Consider the following 16,924-nt stretch of genomic DNA (forward strand, 5'->3'; position numbering starts at 1 on the left):
CTTAAGTGACATTAATATGACATTGTGATAACAATCAAATATTTATAATGTTATTTGAAATAATGTTTTAAGATTTTATGGCTTTATATAAGTTTGGAAGGTCTTAGAATATTAGTAGGTAATCTTTATAAAACTAACAAATACAATTAAATAAAAGTAAATAATATTATGAATAATTTAATTATTTTAAAAAAATATCTATCTAATTCTTTTTGTATGTATTCCAAATATATATATATATATATATATATATATATATAATTTTCTTTATTTACTTATATTACAAAATTTATTAGTACATGAAAATTCACCATCTTAAGTGACTAGCAATAAGGCCTTACTAATATTTCTAAAGACTTATAAACAAATGAAGGATCTATATTGGTATGAATGTATATTAAGTTACAACTAATGTTGTATAAAATTAATGAAGCAATATTCATACTTTCTTACTACTATCTTTAGGATACATCATACAATAAAAAGAAATATGCATTGAATCACAAAAGATGGTATATAAGTATATAAGTATATATGGTTGATACTTGTTGCCTTTTCTTTTTGCAAATTCTATTCTAATCCCCTTCCAAACTAAAACTTTAATCTAATGGTTGTCTCTAATAGTAGGACTCTCTTCTAATCAATAGCATCTTCTTTTTTCATAATGGTCTTGTTATTTGTTACTTGCAGCCCTTGACTACTTGTATTATCCAACATTATGTTACTAATTCTATTTTATGTCATTTTGCTGCATGGTGGATTTGCAAACTTTTGTACTTGTTATTTCAATAATATTTTCAATGATGGATACTTATTGTTTTATAGAACTTTAATTCCAGCCTCCTAACTCCTACTTTAGGTCATGCCAATCTCATATCTCTCAATTGATTGATCCAGTAGTCATTTACTTTTTGTCCATGTATACTTTATAATTTCATTATCTTTGTGAACTTTTTCCTAGTCAATATATTATTTGAAAATTTTCTATATTTTTAGTCACAAAATATAATATAATAAAATTAATTTGCATACGGTTAAAATACGGAACTTGGTTGATGTTGCATATGCAAATACGAACACCCGAAACATAGAAGAAAATGTTGCCATGGACACTAAATTCTGGGATAATTAAGCATGAAAACTCTTTAAATGTTTTGCTTCATTGGCATGTGGTTTAATGTGACAAAGTGTAAACTTGTCACTGTGGAATCAGTATCCATTCTGGTCATCCAATCACCATATCAAAATCTAGAGGGACTGAAAAGTTAACGGAAACATGAACCAAGTTCCTCCATATTCACAAGGAAAAACAAAAATCCTTCTTAAAATCTTTATTAAAATGAAGACATTATTTTCCTTATCAAAGTCTAATCAATCAGTATTCAAATTGAGCACAACAGATTTCACCCTCATCTTCGAATAGAATCCAGGACATTTGCAACTTCACTTCAATATCAATGCTTGAATCTCAAAAACCAGATGGTATCATACAAATAAGTTGATTACAAAAGTTTTGCGTATGTTATAAACATAACAAGTGCGCAAGAATTCCTTTCACAAGGGAACACTTGAGTTTACAGAAGCTACATGTGGGGCCTACGGGAAGGAAAACTGTTTCCATATTGGCTACACAGGCAGGTCGGTGACCGAGTGCATAAAACGGTGACTGAAATGCACTGGGTTCGAACTACACAAAAATGTTCAGAGGATCCGCCGTCTCCCGGCTAAGGTGAACATAAGGAGGAGACAGCCCTACTTCAACCACTGAGGACACACGAGATACAGTGCAGAACAGTTTTTCCACAGGTCAACTTGCCTGAACCAGCACGAGTGTCTCACAAACTAACTCCCTACCCAGAGGTATCACACGTAGGATATGGCCGACTCCTGGGTTTCCAATTTCTTAGATTCTGGTCTCTTTTCTCCGAGCGGAGTGAACAACACTCTCATTTCTGGAGCCCACAAAGGTGTACAAGGTACACATAATTCCAATAATCATCGTAAGCCTAGTGTGATAATGATACTTTCAACCTGGCCAGGATCATCCTCCACTTTTTAACATGCCATCATGCATTAGTCGAGTCCTGAGATCACACAAGCCTACCATGCCCAACCCGCACAAGGCAAAAGGTACTGTAAGTGCAATAACACAGCTCCACACAAACAGAAAGGGTTGAAGTTAACAAATACTAAACAAGAGGAGGTTGGACGAGAACTAGAATCTGAAGTCTCACGCTCGTCAAGGAATATGCCTATGTATCAATCATCTCATCTTGCAGTTCACTTGGAGCAACCAATCCAGGAATGCTAAGCATTCGCCTTCTTTCTGCCTCTCTTTGTACAGCAGCTTCTTCAGCATACAGGTCATTGTTATCCTGCAAATCATCTTCAATATTAGTGACTCCGATCCACAGCCAATTGCTTCGTGATGAAAATTGTAAAAGCTGTAGAAAAATCCCTATTACGTAACATGCAATACTACACCTCAATTCGATATGGACTTGGATGCTACAGGCAAAGCCACAAGTTGTTCTCATAACAGCTTCATCACGAAATCAGAAAGAGAGAAAAGTCATGTTCTGACTGAAAAATATGAGAACCTGAGCTGAAAACTCCTTGGATTGGATCAAGAAGTCACGAAGTTGATTCTTGAAAGCTCCCAATTCATCTCGAGTCTCAAACAGCCCATTTACAAATGTTGTCACCTACACATAAGAAAAACTAAGTAAGAAGGTATTGCAGATCACTGCGATGTCAGCAACGAGCAACAAACGTACGAGAGAGTGACTAATGCAATAGTAGAGAGCCTGATAGCTTCAAATTCCGAAGCTGTAAAGCTAGGGGAACGCTTTCACCAGAATAACTCGATTATAAAGTCATAAAGCACGATACAAACCAATTAACTCGAAACTGGGAGGCTTCCGAATCCCATCAACATGATGGATAAAAAATAAAATAAAAACAATATAACATGCCTCAAGTAGAGTCATATTGGGAAACGACGTCCCCAAAAGCTTGATGGTGTAGTCTCGAACAAATTCCATATTATTTGGGAATGCTGTTGAACCTAATGTTGCTACATCCCAAAGTGGTTGAGTGAGAGCCTGTGAATCAACCTGAACAGAGCTGAACTATGTTAGACATGCATGGCAACCTTGGAACCATGTTTTCATGTTAAGTGCAAATATAAGTATAAATATTTAAAAGTACATGTACATCATGGACGCCGAAGAAGTGAGATGAGGGAAAGAAATACCAGACAGAATAAGTGCTGGAGAATTAACACATGCAGTTTGAATCCTGGCTTGTGGAAGGTGTCAGTCAAAACAGCAAATAGTTCTTGTTCAATAGTAAGAAAGTAGGTTTGATGAAACTGATTACAAAATTCTGACGCCTACACCACAATAAAGAACCACAAAAATATAAGAACGAAAATAGAAAAGCCATGCACATTCAAACCTGCAAAAAAGCTGTAAATAGAAACAAAACAACCAAAAGTCGAACCTATGAACATTAAACTGTGCAAGTAACAAGCAAGAAAAAACCGCACTAGGAATAACTAAAAGTATTAAAAATATCATCGAGAAATATGTCATGATAAGTTATATATGAACACAAAAACATGCAAGGTGTTGAAGACCTTACTTGGAAGTTAGTTAGTATTTCAAGGAGGAGATTAAGCCCAGTCTCAGCAACGTTGCGTTCTGTGTGACGGAATGCCCAGATTATGGAATCCATCACCAATTTCAGTTGCTGACATAAGGCACAAAAAATCACAAACACATGCTTCAATGTACAAGTTTTTAACAATTGAGATATTTTCATATACAACTCACTATCACATGGTAAACAGAAGAAACATCTGATATGTTCTGAATGAAATTGGCAGAAAAGACAATTCTACTAAAATGCTTGCATCAATGACCATCAGCATGACTTTACCTGGCTAGACAAAGTGAAAAGAGCACGGAAACAATGGCTTGCAATCGCCCGCAAAAGTGAAAAGAACTTCAGCCGATGCTCTGGGTAATCTTCAAAGTTTTTGGTAATCATCTGCGCAACCAAGATCTGATGTAAAAATTCCGAAACTAAAGTCTCTTCAACGGCACATCTAGAAAACTATACTATACCACGACATACAGGATAACAGACACGTCCCCCAAATACAAACTATTTGCCAAATACCTCAAGAGTGCATGCAAACACAGCTTCAAATATTCTGGGAACGTCATCAATCATGGCACCCTTTAACCTGCAAAACAGTCTTCGATCATTAGAATTCATGGAAATATGCTACAAATTACAATTCGAGGGAAGAAGAACATCACTTCTCCGCCTACCAATCACAGAAGCACACTTTTAACGTTGTATTTATACCGTTCATTGATGCCTTTGCTAAGAAAAAGTTGGACAAAAAATCACAAATTAGTAAGATTGTAGAACGCACTTGTCAATGATGGTTGCAAACAAGGACAAAACTTCAGATTCGCGGGCGTCAGAGACGTTGCGGGCATAGTCACCCAAGATGGGATCCATCATAGCTGGCACAAAATTCTTAGCGATCAGTTCCACATCTTCAGCTTTGTCCACAAATGTTTCAATCAACTTTAGTGTTTCACGCTTGACGGACCTGCAGAAAGTGTTACAACAAATAAATAAATAAATAAATAAGAATGAATAGCAATATCAATGTCAACAGCACAGATGATCATGCTGTTAGTGAACAAAATTGAGATAAGTAAAGATAAGACATGATATTAAACTTAATTTAGAAAGACTAGACTTGTAGAGCTCCGATTCCATACCTCAACAGCTTGACAAATGAAGTCCTGGATGCAAAGGGTCCTCCTTCAGCAATGCTACTTGATATGAGTTCACTGTACATTCTGCACACATCGATACACCTCCTTGTATATAACAGCTATCCAAATAATCCCCTAATGTGGACAATAATCAATAGCAGCTGAGAAAATAATATAAGATCTGAATCTGTTAAGCTGCAGAAACGACAAGCTTCACATATCACACATTGTGACCAACGAGGCTCTGCAAGATACAGTCACCTTACCTATAAACATTTAGCATATCCAAGTAAATCAATGAGATTTGAGCTAGAAAGGCTTGGCCGAGGGAGCTGGCTACACTAGTGTTCAACTGCACACAATCAAGAAGAACACACATTAGACTGGAGAAATGACTAGGTCATCAAAAAATTTCATTGCTTCGTAGAAAGGTATCACTACTTCAAATTTTTTGGACACAGATCAATTAATTCTATCCCACAACTGATCGAACATACCATTGATTCCAAGGTTACAGAGGGCATACCTGCAGAATATTAAGTACGGCTCGAACGACTTCCACTGATTTTAAGTACTCAACGCTTTGACGAGCTTGACCGATGATTTCTACCCATCTCTGCACAAAGAGCGCATCTTAATCACACATAACAAGTGTAAACGACATAGAAACACACACACACACACAAATTAATTCTGACCGACTAGAAATCCTTCGATATATTCCTTTTCTATGTAAAGCGATGAAATGCAAAATTCCATCAAATCAACAATAACACGAAGTACTTGCGCAATATTCAACCTGGTTGGGAAGTTCCATGAGTTTCTGCAGATATTCATCCCGTCTTTGAGGGTCTGATTCAGCTTGAATCATGAATCCAACCTGAAATCAAACTGAAAGTAATTAACAACCACTTTTACTGCATCCACAATTCAATTCCTAAATTTATAGAGTGATGAAGAAGCAAGAATTTTCCAAAGCAAGCGTTGGAAAGATGACATATACCAACTTAAAAACAAGTACATTCTGAACAAACGTAGCAAACGAATCACAAATCCTAGAATACCGCTTCATAAAATGTATGAATTTGATGGGCTTCCAGATCCAGAATAGTCGTAGGTAAACCCTTCAGAAGCTCGCATACAAAAGGTTCCGTCTCTCCGACCTGGAGAGCAAAGTCAAAGACTACTTCATCATTGACAAACTCAATTCGATAATTATCTTCTCAAAAGACTAAACTCGATAAAATTAGATTCAGTAGAATCCAGAGCATGTAACAGACGAAACGAAGAAGGCGTACCTGAAGAATAACGAACTTTCTTCTACACTTTTGAACTATCTTCAAAAATGTATCACAGGCCATATCCTAAACAATGCAAAATACGTTAGTGACTCTTCGAAAATTAATTCTTTACAAAAATGAACAAAGGTAGCCAACGATTCTCCTTTGTTCGAATAAGTATGATGAATATTCTTACCAATTCGATTAAAAACAACACACGCACACACACACACATATATATATATTTATTTATTTATTTATTTATTTATTTATTTATTATTCCAGCAATGTTTTCAGGGCGGGTAAAATTAAAACAGGAAAAATAAGTAAGAAATTTTATTATTATTATTATTATTAATGAAGAAGAAGAAGAATCGATGAAATAAAAAGGAAATTACGAAATTCCAAATGATGAAAACAATCATGGGTACTGATCTCTTATCAAACATCTAGCTGGAAGGCAGACTATGGTACCTGAACACCAGGATGAGTTTCGTGCATGAACTCAAACAGCTTATTCACTACTGTCTTCAAAAACTTCCAGTGAGCTCTCAAGAACCGAGGGTACTGCCCCACTACATACCTGAGAAAGTGCAAGTAAATTTCATTCAGAGGAAGACCAAGCAGCCTATTGAGTTTCTGAAAATTTGAGTAATGATCTCACTAATAGGCTGCTGATCATTACTGAGATCAGCCTATTGAGTAACTCAGTAATGATCTCATTAATACACCTAATGTGACCATTACATCAAAATCTACAGATCGTGAGGCACAGACCAGAAAATTCAAATGTCCAAGAAGCTATTGAACAAGTATTTGTACATACATAATGTTACTGGCAATCACTGCTTTGTTGTCTTTGCCTTTTGTGATTTCACACAGGTTGAGCAGATCACGAATCACAGTGACGAGAAAACGATTTTCCTGCTTGACCCAAAAACCTCACATTTAGAAACTGGCGAAAAAAGAGAACTAAAATTGCATAAGAAGATCTAAACCATTCCAAATGCTCAGAACGATAACGTTAGGAAAAGACTCGATGTTAAACCAGTAATTCACCTGGTCTTCAACCATAGAGCCTGAAATGGAGCCTATAGCCCAGCAGAGTGTATTTAAATTGTTCCAAGCCCATTCCTCACCATTTAATTGCTTGCTGAGTTTCCGAAGCATCTGCAATTCTCAAGACCGGTCCCAGAATGTCAAGGATCACGTAAGAGCAATACTAATAAAAGGGAGCATGGGTGCCCATTCATGCATGTAGAGCAAAGAAAACCAATGAAAAAGTCGTTACAATATTAGGTCAGTTGCGACATGAAGGAAAGTTAACCTGCTGCTCCGTATCCTCATGATCCAAATGAGACAAATAAATCAAGGTCTCCCTCATAATCTGCATAAGCACAACGCAGTGAGTCAAGACTCATTTGATTTGTGCATCGAACTTGACTGAAGATCATCAACTTACAGAGGACACCGACACAGACCATATTAAAAAAAAAAAAAAAAAAAAAAAAAAAAAAAAAACGGATATTGAATATTCAAAAGAGAGAAGCACCAAGAAGGCAATAGTAATGCACCTTATACTGAACAAGAACATCGTTGTCTTTCATAGTCTCCCGTACAATGTTGCCATTTTCATCTTCTACTATCAAAACTTCCTCTGGCTTAGCCATGCGACTGATCATCAGCAGCCTTAATTTCGATAATGGCCCCGAATACAACGCTCTGCGATGGGAAAGCAGCGTGGCCATCCCATTCAACATTCCTCCAACCTGCGGACTCATTTCAAAACTTAAAAATCATAAAATACGCTTTATGTGACTTGAAGGGATAGAACGTTCAGTGCCCCATATAATATGTACTTACAAAATATGATCAAGGACACAAAAAGTTAATCAGAAGAGAAAGCCTTCTTACCTGGAGACCCAAGGGACTAGGTGGAGCGGGAGTTTCCATATTGCACTCTGACTGGAAGAGATCGCAAACGAGTGAATTCCAGTAGTCCAAGCAAACCTATATGGGTTCACCAACCACATTAATAGCAATCCCACACTGCCGGAATAACAAGGATATATACTCTGATACGATCGTTAACCCCATCAAACACAAAGGTGAATGTGATAGAGAAAGCAAACACAAAAAGTTGATCCAGATTTCTATCAATTATAACTTAAATGGAACATTGAAAACCAGACAAAAATATCAAAACCTTTCCACTGCACGCAAATATTATTCTATACCTCAAGTGCCATGGAATTGTCGATTATCCCGACACCCCCAAAACTCCCATACTTCGCAACTTAAGAATGCAGGTCAAACTAAACTAAAAACCAAAGCCAATACCAGTAAATCTTTGCTGTCTCTCCGAGCAGTGCATCATAAACAAGGCATAGAATGCACACCTTAAAAACCTCCGTATCATCTACGTATGAGATACCGATCAAATACTCCAAGCCCATCAACAAAGCAGTTCGATTCTCTGGAGTTGTCTCCAACACCCCAATGTGTGACTGCGAATCCCAAATTGTCCCTCATTTCAGTCCAATAATGCACGTAAATAAAATCCACTTCTAAGTGGATCTTTAAAATTTGTACAAACTAATAAACAAACAATTAAAACCTTCGGAATTAAGAGGCAACGAGACATCTGAACGATGTGATGCTATAAAGGAATATTAAGTGCAGAAAAAGAGGGTAAAAATGAAAATCAGAAAAACCTTCAAGAACGATGTGAAAAATATTGCCAAGTTTTGTATGAACGCCTGCAAAAACCGAGGGCAGAACGTATCAAACATAAGGAGGGGTGACGAGACAAAAGTCAGCAATATACCGCATAAGATATCTACGAAACTCACAAGCTTGGTCAGTATTCCAGACCAGACGCAGGGGTCACCCGGACGTGCACTCATTTCCACGTAGTAGAAGATGATTAGGTATTAGTAAATTATGAAATAGACGACTAAGAATTAGAAAGATCAGGTAAGTGCAACTTTGATGTAGCAGTTTTAAACATAGAAGTTTTATAACGGAAAAAGGCATAAGCCAAACCTGATCCTCATCTGAACCACTTGCATAAGACTCTGGTACATTGGTGCCTGGAGGTAATATAACCTGCCATAATTCCATGCATAGATCATGTCACAGGTATATAAATGCACTAGTAATCTAAACTGAAATGAAAGCAAATTCCACATAATACTACGCCAGAAGATAGGATGTAGACTATCAGAAACCTTCATTAAAATACAATAACACGTTCATCTACCTTCGTGACAAAATTCAAAACCCATACATCTGACAAAATATATTTCCTGTTTGATACCACCGATTAGTATCCTTAATGATCCCTAATAGTTTGACAACCCATATGATTCTTTACCTGCAATTGTACCATGAAAATAGTGTAAAGTTTCACGAATTGAGCATCAAAGTAGCCTCCACAACTGAGGGCAACCACCTGCACAATACTGATTCCTTCAACCCATGTTCAAAGTCTCCATACACAACAAAAAAACAAAAGAATCAATAGAACAGATTTGTAATTTTAAAAGCATAATTTGAAATGCGGCCTAGCCGAACTTACCTCAGATAGACATTGCAATGCTAAGTTACGATAGCTAATAACAGGGAATAACTTCAGCAATGTCTCCAGCTGCACGTTTACCACGGGTAAATGAATGGATAAATTGTAAACACCGAATCGCAAACAAACAAACAAATCTGCATCAACCTACAATGAACGGCAAGCGCAAGGCTAGTTTTTGATAGTCGGATCGCGTCAATGAAATTGTGATCTATGCTTGAGATAGCACTGAATTTATTGAGACCAAACATGGTATTGAGAGAGAGAGAGAGAGAGAGAGAGAGAGAGAGAGAGATGATAACAATATTAGACTAGTAGTAAGTTTTTAAAATAAAACTCACCAGCGCTGACTCGAAGATGTAACCAAGTGGGATCCAGGATAGAAAAGCGTGTAGAGTGGCCAATGTCGCTCGAATAAGCTCAGGATGTTGAGACATTGATAAAACATATTGGCATAGTTCATGAATGAGCTGGAATTCACTGTTGAACAAGTCCGCAATTCCAAATGAAATACGTCAATTCCAAAAAATCGGCCAGTAACATATGATTCATGGATGCAGATGACTGAGCCGTCACTCATTGAAAACTAGATCCTTCAAAAGAACGAAGGCGATGACGTTAGATACATACAAAGATTGACATTCAACCCTCCCACAGATAAGTTACAAAGGATTTCCATACCTATTTAAAGAATTCTTCAATTCTTTGATCTTACTTTGAGTTAACTCCCCTTGTGAGAAATCAAAAACTTCCTCACTGAGCAGCTGCTTTCAAACAGTTCAAGTTAGACGCTTGTAGATATTCAACGTAAAGCGCATCAGAGTCAATAAAAATAATAAATCTAATCAAGAGAAGATGATCAAGATTTATACCAACGAAGCTTGAGTCTTACTTTCAATATAACCATGCAGTTCTCACACAATGTTTCACTGCTCTTGGCAGCTGAAACGAGATCTGGTATGAATCTCGGCCATCGTGCAGGCCACTCATGCTTTAAGACCTGCATCAAAGCAATTATTAACCTTGTGAGCACCACAACCTGGACGTGAGAGAATCCGAAGCCAAAATGTGCAATATTGTATGCATATTACAGCCCAACACGGTATAGAAAGAATAACGTACGTGCGTGTATATATAATTATACCTGAACAAGAATGATATTTAGTTTGTTCACATACAACCGTTCTGCCCGAAATGACGATTCATTGCTTGAGAGCTGCATTAAAATATAAATAAATAAATAAAATTAGTGTGAAGAATACACGAAACCACTGGAGTCACGTAGTGAAGCAGCACAAATTTAAGGTTTTGAACATGAAAGGAAGGAACGAAGATGTTTGTGCACAAACTACTTATTAAAACTCTTTCGCAAACAAAAACGCGATCGTATCAGTACTCAGAAATTGAGACATGAAAGATGAAAAAATACGGTTAAGTTAATGAACCTGCACAATAAGGTCTGATATATAGTTCTTGATGCCATCTCGTTGCTCTACGGGTAAAGCATTCCATCGATACTTAATTACTCCCTCCAGCACCTTCATCGCAGTAGGCACGAAGACATAGTCAGCATCACGAGTTATGCAGAAGGAATATGACGGACTCAGTGAATTGGCGTTCCAATTGACATGTAATTTTACGCGAGAAGCATCAAATCGCCAGTCACATGAGTACACGATGAACAATATCAAAGTACCAATCAACAGCACGCCGACATTCTTACCTGAAGTGCATAGAACTTGGTATTTGGAATTGTAGAATTCTGGAGAATCGTAACCACTCGAGTCCATGTATCTGGGTGCTCTTGCAATTGCCTCAACACCCTCTCAGCAGCAGCCCTCTGCATTAACAACGAGAAGCTCAGCAGAACGTAGTCCAGTTCCCGGCAAACTTTCTCAATATCTTTCTCTCACACACGCACGCGCGAGCGCGACTATTTTTCCCTCCACCATATTATAATTCGAAACCCATTCAATATTTACTCACATGTCCTCACCAGTAACAGAGAATTCTGCCTTACATCAAAACATGACCGGTTCCATCCGTCTCAATATTTCAATTCATTGAACTAAGATGTAAACGAGCCATGAAGATTATTTATTGCATTCAAACTCCTGAACTACGAATAAGACTATTCCTCCACAAACGGGACAAAATTTTATATCCCTACAGAAATGAATGCGATCTATTTAGTTGATGACCGTACTGTACCAATCAACATAATAAGATTCCCCAAAGTAACTCAAGCACATACAAACTGCAAATACGACAAGTATAGGAGAGACTGCTATTCTACAACAATCACTCCAATTCGTGGGATATGGGTTTCGTGTCCTTGATACACGCAAACAACAACTGTAATACAAGTCAATTCAGAGACAAGAAACCCCAAAATCTAACGATTAAATCAAGTTGGGATTAGAAATATTCCCTTCCACACTTTGATAGTAGCTCATGACACTTATTTGGACGTGGAGAATTTCCAAAACCACAAAAGAACTAGTTAAATCTCAGGAGCAACACACCAAAATGTAGTAGACTGTAAGAAGAGAAAAAGACAATTTGGTTTGCATGCTAGTGTGTTGCATGCAAAGCTGGATTTCAACATACTTCCTTGAACTAAATGTATGCTTCCAAAAAATCCTATCTGGAGTCCAGTGCAAGAAGAAAATGGACCTAACAAACATCATTCTCTCCGCAGGTATTCCTCGCATCTGCAGATTACGATGATAGCTATTGTGTAACATCCGCAAAAGTTCAGAACTGCACTATAAGGAATATGATATGCAAAATCGGAAGAAATCAACACTTTCCATAGACGCACTACGATGTCCCAAACGAAGAAAGATCACCAATAGCTCGCCACTAATTCATCCAATATGCTCCAATGGGATCTCAGTCTCCCTTGAAGCCAATTTCTTGTTACGCAACGGCAATAATTCCTAACTAAAGCGGTTCATTTATTGAGAATTAATCATGAAGCCATCGAATCAAGTGAGTCGACGCTCATCGTTTGCCGGTATTATTCCAACAGGCGATGCTGACGAAACACAGTATTGTAGCAACTAACGTGATCTGTACATTACGCAGCGCTGGACATAGCTTCATCAGCGCTAGGGAACAGGTAAGTCAGACTCGGAAATGTGATCAGGTTTGCGAATTTCGACTAATTCAAAGTCTAAGACGTATTAGCAGTAATTTAGAACCTTCAAACGAAGAAGTAAACAGCTCAAGGAATCCACGCTCTTAAGGCACATACTCCAGATAAATATTGTACATCAGCACGATCAGGATCCCGAAACAGAAACATGATCAAAAGAACAGATCGAAACATGGTGGTAATCACAAATACTGCTCATCATGAATAAAATAAATATTCAAACCCGCATCATTTCCCAGTTCCGTTTGAAAGCGCACAGCCATGAGAATCGTGTGAACATTCGGAGCTCTGTGACCGATACGAAATGTACCTCCTCTTTGGAGCCCGTGCCATAAAATGCTGCTACAGTAGCATCAAGAAGACCGACATCAAGAGGCTGAGTGAAATCCAAGAGCTTCTCTGCCATGGCGGTCGCCGCTTCTTCTCACCCTCACGCAATAAGAAATCCAGAAACCAATCAGTCCCGCCTCGGGCACCTGCTCCTCGAACTAACTTTTTCCGTAGCTCCCAAACAAAAATGAATAAAGCCACCTGCACTCCCGTAAACCCTACTGCGAACACCACACACTTCAAGAACTTCCGCGTCACACCATGACGCTCCAAAGAAACCCCCGACCTCCAAATCTCAACCACACGACCTAATCCCCGTCACAGACAACCGCCGGTGCAACAGGCAAAGAAAATTGCACGCTCTTGAATCCCACGCCGCGTTCAAACGGTCAAATGGCGATAAAAATCCGGAGGGTATATTGATCCGGGGATTGATCGTAGCGACAAGATGGTGAGCTTGATGAGTTTGCACAGGACCGGCGAACCTTAAACCCTAGAACGTCGCTGATGCAGCTAGAAACAAACCGCTTGTCGATTGAATGGTGATAGGATGCATTCGGGGGCACAAAAACTAGCCCGGCCTTCCCCCACCCCACCCCCTCCTGGCGCACCGCTCAAAGCTTCTAGAAGGACGAGGTTCTTCTTCTTCTGCTCAAGCTGACTTGTAAAGAACTGACTCGACTTCTTCAGTTTATCGACCAGGCAGACTCTCGCCTCCGTCGTCAACAGGAGGTGTTGTCCATGACTACCCCCTCTCCCTCCCCCCCTCCTCATTGCATGCTTCGAAATAGTCGACGTAAACGCTTCGAATGCATGGACGATTAGTGGCGACGAAGGCACGGTCATGGGCATGCGACGAAAAGTGGACATTGGACCCAACGAATCAGTCCGAGAATGGGTCGTCGGTACTTTGGAGTTTCTTCACAGCCCCGCTGCTGCTAGTTCAACAATCTGGTTCACTTTTCCTTTCGTGACACATTGACTTCTCTGCTTGGGTAATGGCAATTTGATCCCCTTTGCCAATTGACCTATTCCCCTTGTAGGACGAGGAACTTGAAACGAAAGCGAGGAGACACAGAGACTCGACCCCCCCCCCCCCTACGACAATGAAAATTTTTTTCAGCACATGATTCCACATTCTAAAACACAAGTCGAACTTCGTGACTGCTTCTACGTTTGCTTCCCATCTCTGTTTCTTCTTCTTCTAGTGGGGGCAGAGACAGAAATTCATACCAAACAACGCTCTCCACATTTCCCTTGAAATCAATTCATATCATTACAATCTTGCCCTGCAATCAGTGAGGTATGGGTACTCTTGATATGAAAATCAAAAATTTGAAAAGCACCACTGCTCAGCACATTGTTATGTTATTTTTGAATGAATAACGAGGTATCGTGTTCTATGCACATTAATTTGTGCTAATCTTTTCTTCTCTTCTCATTAAAAACTACAATCTTTGCATGTGACCATTGCAAATGTTGCTTTTACGTAATATGTCCTCATGGAGAGAAAGAAAAAGAAAGTAATAATAACAATAACAACAACAACAACAACAACAACATCATAGCTCATAGTCCTTGAAATATGTATAATTGCATGTTTAAACATGTTATTTTTAGTATGTATTCAGCACACATAATTGTGTCTTGTCAAAGTATATTGATGTAAATGAAGAAAGAATAAGTTATCATGAGTTTTATATTGAGTGTATAACATGTAACAGTACAACTTATAATTAAACTACAATATGTACACAATTCATAATAGGAGGTTTCAAACATGGCACTTTTCCGAAATCAAATAACTAGGATTCAGCACCTGATATATTTTCAGGAACACTTGAAATATCAAATCCAAAGCATCACCATTCAAATTTTATTACTCCATGCCAAAGCATGGTATTAGGGAGTGTGGTATGGAGTCAAAGAAGAAAGAGAGCTGAGGCAAACAACTCGGTTCTTAATATTTGATCCACCCCTCTTTTGATATTTTAATTTCAAAATCATCCACCTTGCTACATGGGTGATTTGGTGAATTATCAAAGTGATATTCTGAAAGATCATGAGATACTTTGAACTTGCATCACAACTGAAATAATTTTACATGGTTTCATTTTGATCAATAGTGGAACATGTGTAAATTGACTGAGAAATAATAGTTTTATTTGAAATCATGCACAATTTGAGTGCAAAATGTACATATTTACATGTGACATTAAAATTGCACATATTAATTGTAAAATCATATAATCACTATTAAATAATCATTTTTTACAATTTTATGTTTAAATTTATAAAATATAATTTTATATATACTTCCAAAAATAACTATTTTATATTTTTGGTTGTAGCAAAATAAATGTCAAAAATAAAAGTTTACATATAAATTATAAAAAAATATAAATGCATTCAGTAAAAGATAATTATATTAGAGTATTATATAATAAACCAAATATTTATTTCCAATCCTTGTCAAGACTTAGAAAAATGTAAGAAACTTGTTTATGTTTACATTGCTTGCAAGAATACATTTTATTTTTTCTTTTTCTTTTTCTCTTTTTTCTTTTCTTTTTGAAATAAAGAGATTTTTTAGAATATGTGATTTATCAAATTATATTAGGATTTTCTTAGAGAGGCTTTTTAAAAAAGTTTGTGTAATCAGTCCATCAAAGAAACCTTAGAAGAGGATTTTTTTAAGACTTTGTTTTCAAATTTTCTATTTGATCATTTCAAAAGGTTATTATAGTGTTTTGCAAGAATCCAAAATTTAAAATGATTGTAATGTTTTAGGTAATATACATATTATTAGAAAGAAATTATATTGATTTTGTTGGATTGAGACTCAAGCTAATACTAAATAGATTTGGGTCTAATTGCAAAGTAGTTTAAATCTTAAATTACTACAATACATCACTTATTATATGGTCTTTAAAAATATATTTGGATAAATATATATATATATATATATATGTATTACAACTTTGCAATTATTCAATTTTTTCTTGATTTACAACTAGTCTATATTACATGTCAATTATTGCATAAATAGAGAGTGTAATATATCATACTGAAAAAAAATAAAAAAAATAATACACATATCAATTGATGAATACATATAATTGGCATCCAAATTAAATATTAATATACATGTGTAAAAAATAAAATTCATTTTAAGCCATATTTTTATGTGGGAGCTTGGTTTTAATTCATTTGGTAGCATGATTTGTAGTCACTATTGCACACATACAATTGCTATAATAATAAAATTTAGATGGATTTTAGAAACTAAATTTTTGATTTACATAAGATTATTTTCCATTCTATAATTAGATGTTTAAAAACAACCAACTTGGATTATTTGAAATTGTGCTTTGATAATTGTAGCAATTTAAGTGAAACTAGCAAATATCCTTGTGTTGATTATACCAAAGGTAATTTGGATGAATGACTCTTGAGAAGATTATATTTTTTAAAAAATAACAACATACATGATGGTTATGTGATTTATAGAGAAAGATGCAAATATTGGCTCTGGCAATATTGTTTTTTGATGCTCGGGTTGTTTTAAATTAATAGAATATATTATCTTTGATTTCAAAGAAAATAATGTTATGTGTGATTTATTTAGTTTTTTATTATTAAACACATGCAATAAAGAGATAATTGTTAAAAAATAGTTATTAGTAGTTGGGTCCAGTTGGATTAGAATGAAATGAAACATGCATTATGTGTTGAACTATTAATGGAATTTAAAGTTAAAAATACAATACAT

The 16,924-nt window shown here is 36.6% G+C and overlaps 1 protein-coding gene across 3 annotated transcripts; it reads right to left on the reverse strand.

Moving 5' to 3' along the window:
- Positions 1-1,461: 1,461 nt before the first annotated feature.
- LOC112285513 (protein EXPORTIN 1A) lies at positions 1,462-13,802 on the reverse strand. Of its 3 annotated transcripts, none has more exons than XR_016503339.1 (33): positions 13,133-13,677; positions 11,386-11,502; positions 11,108-11,200; positions 10,807-10,878; positions 10,555-10,662; positions 10,344-10,426; positions 10,004-10,142; positions 9,663-9,731; positions 9,459-9,536; positions 9,128-9,190; positions 8,797-8,841; positions 8,482-8,589; positions 7,997-8,092; positions 7,657-7,851; positions 7,410-7,469; positions 7,142-7,252; positions 6,909-7,006; positions 6,557-6,665; positions 6,101-6,166; positions 5,867-5,965; positions 5,602-5,682; positions 5,329-5,418; positions 5,069-5,154; positions 4,806-4,886; positions 4,448-4,630; positions 4,186-4,252; positions 3,943-4,053; positions 3,646-3,753; positions 3,257-3,300; positions 2,976-3,116; positions 2,601-2,705; positions 2,235-2,375; positions 1,462-2,100 (listed from the first exon to the last, which is right to left on the reverse strand). XR_016503339.1 is itself a non-coding variant. In XM_073534885.2 (33 exons), the coding sequence occupies exons 1-32, from the start codon at positions 13,226-13,228 to the stop codon at positions 2,253-2,255; spliced, it is 3,219 nt and encodes a 1,072-aa protein (XP_073390986.1). In that variant the 5' UTR covers positions 13,229-13,677; the 3' UTR covers positions 1,462-2,100; positions 2,235-2,252. The 3 variants fall into 3 exon arrangements, 2 of the variants coding, with proteins under 2 accessions (XP_073390986.1, XP_024382189.1); XM_073534885.2 differs by having other exon boundaries at positions 3,257-3,394; XM_024526421.3 differs by having other exon boundaries at positions 1,462-2,375; positions 3,257-3,394; positions 13,133-13,802.
- Between the last annotated feature and the right edge of the window lie 3,122 nt (positions 13,803-16,924).

The sequence above is a fragment of the Physcomitrium patens genome, chromosome 1 (genome assembly GCF_059467195.1).
Source record: "Physcomitrium patens ecotype Gransden chromosome 1, ASM5946719v1, whole genome shotgun sequence".
Taxonomy (NCBI): Eukaryota; Viridiplantae; Streptophyta; class Bryopsida; order Funariales; family Funariaceae; genus Physcomitrium; species Physcomitrium patens.

Excerpts from the sequence above, each read along its gene's own strand:
- LOC112285513 (XM_024526421.3), bottom strand. The coding sequence starts at position 13,228 with ATGGCAGAGAAGCTCTTGGATTTCACTCAGCCTCTTGATGTCGGTCTT. Across the intron at positions 5,155-5,328 it reads CCGTACTTAATATTCTGCAG|TTGAACACTAGTGTAGCCAG; the intron begins GTATGCCCTCTG and ends GATTGTGTGCAG. Across the intron at positions 4,054-4,185 it reads TGTTTGCATGCACTCTTGAG|ATGATTACCAAAAACTTTGA; the intron begins GTATTTGGCAAA and ends TTGGTTGCGCAG.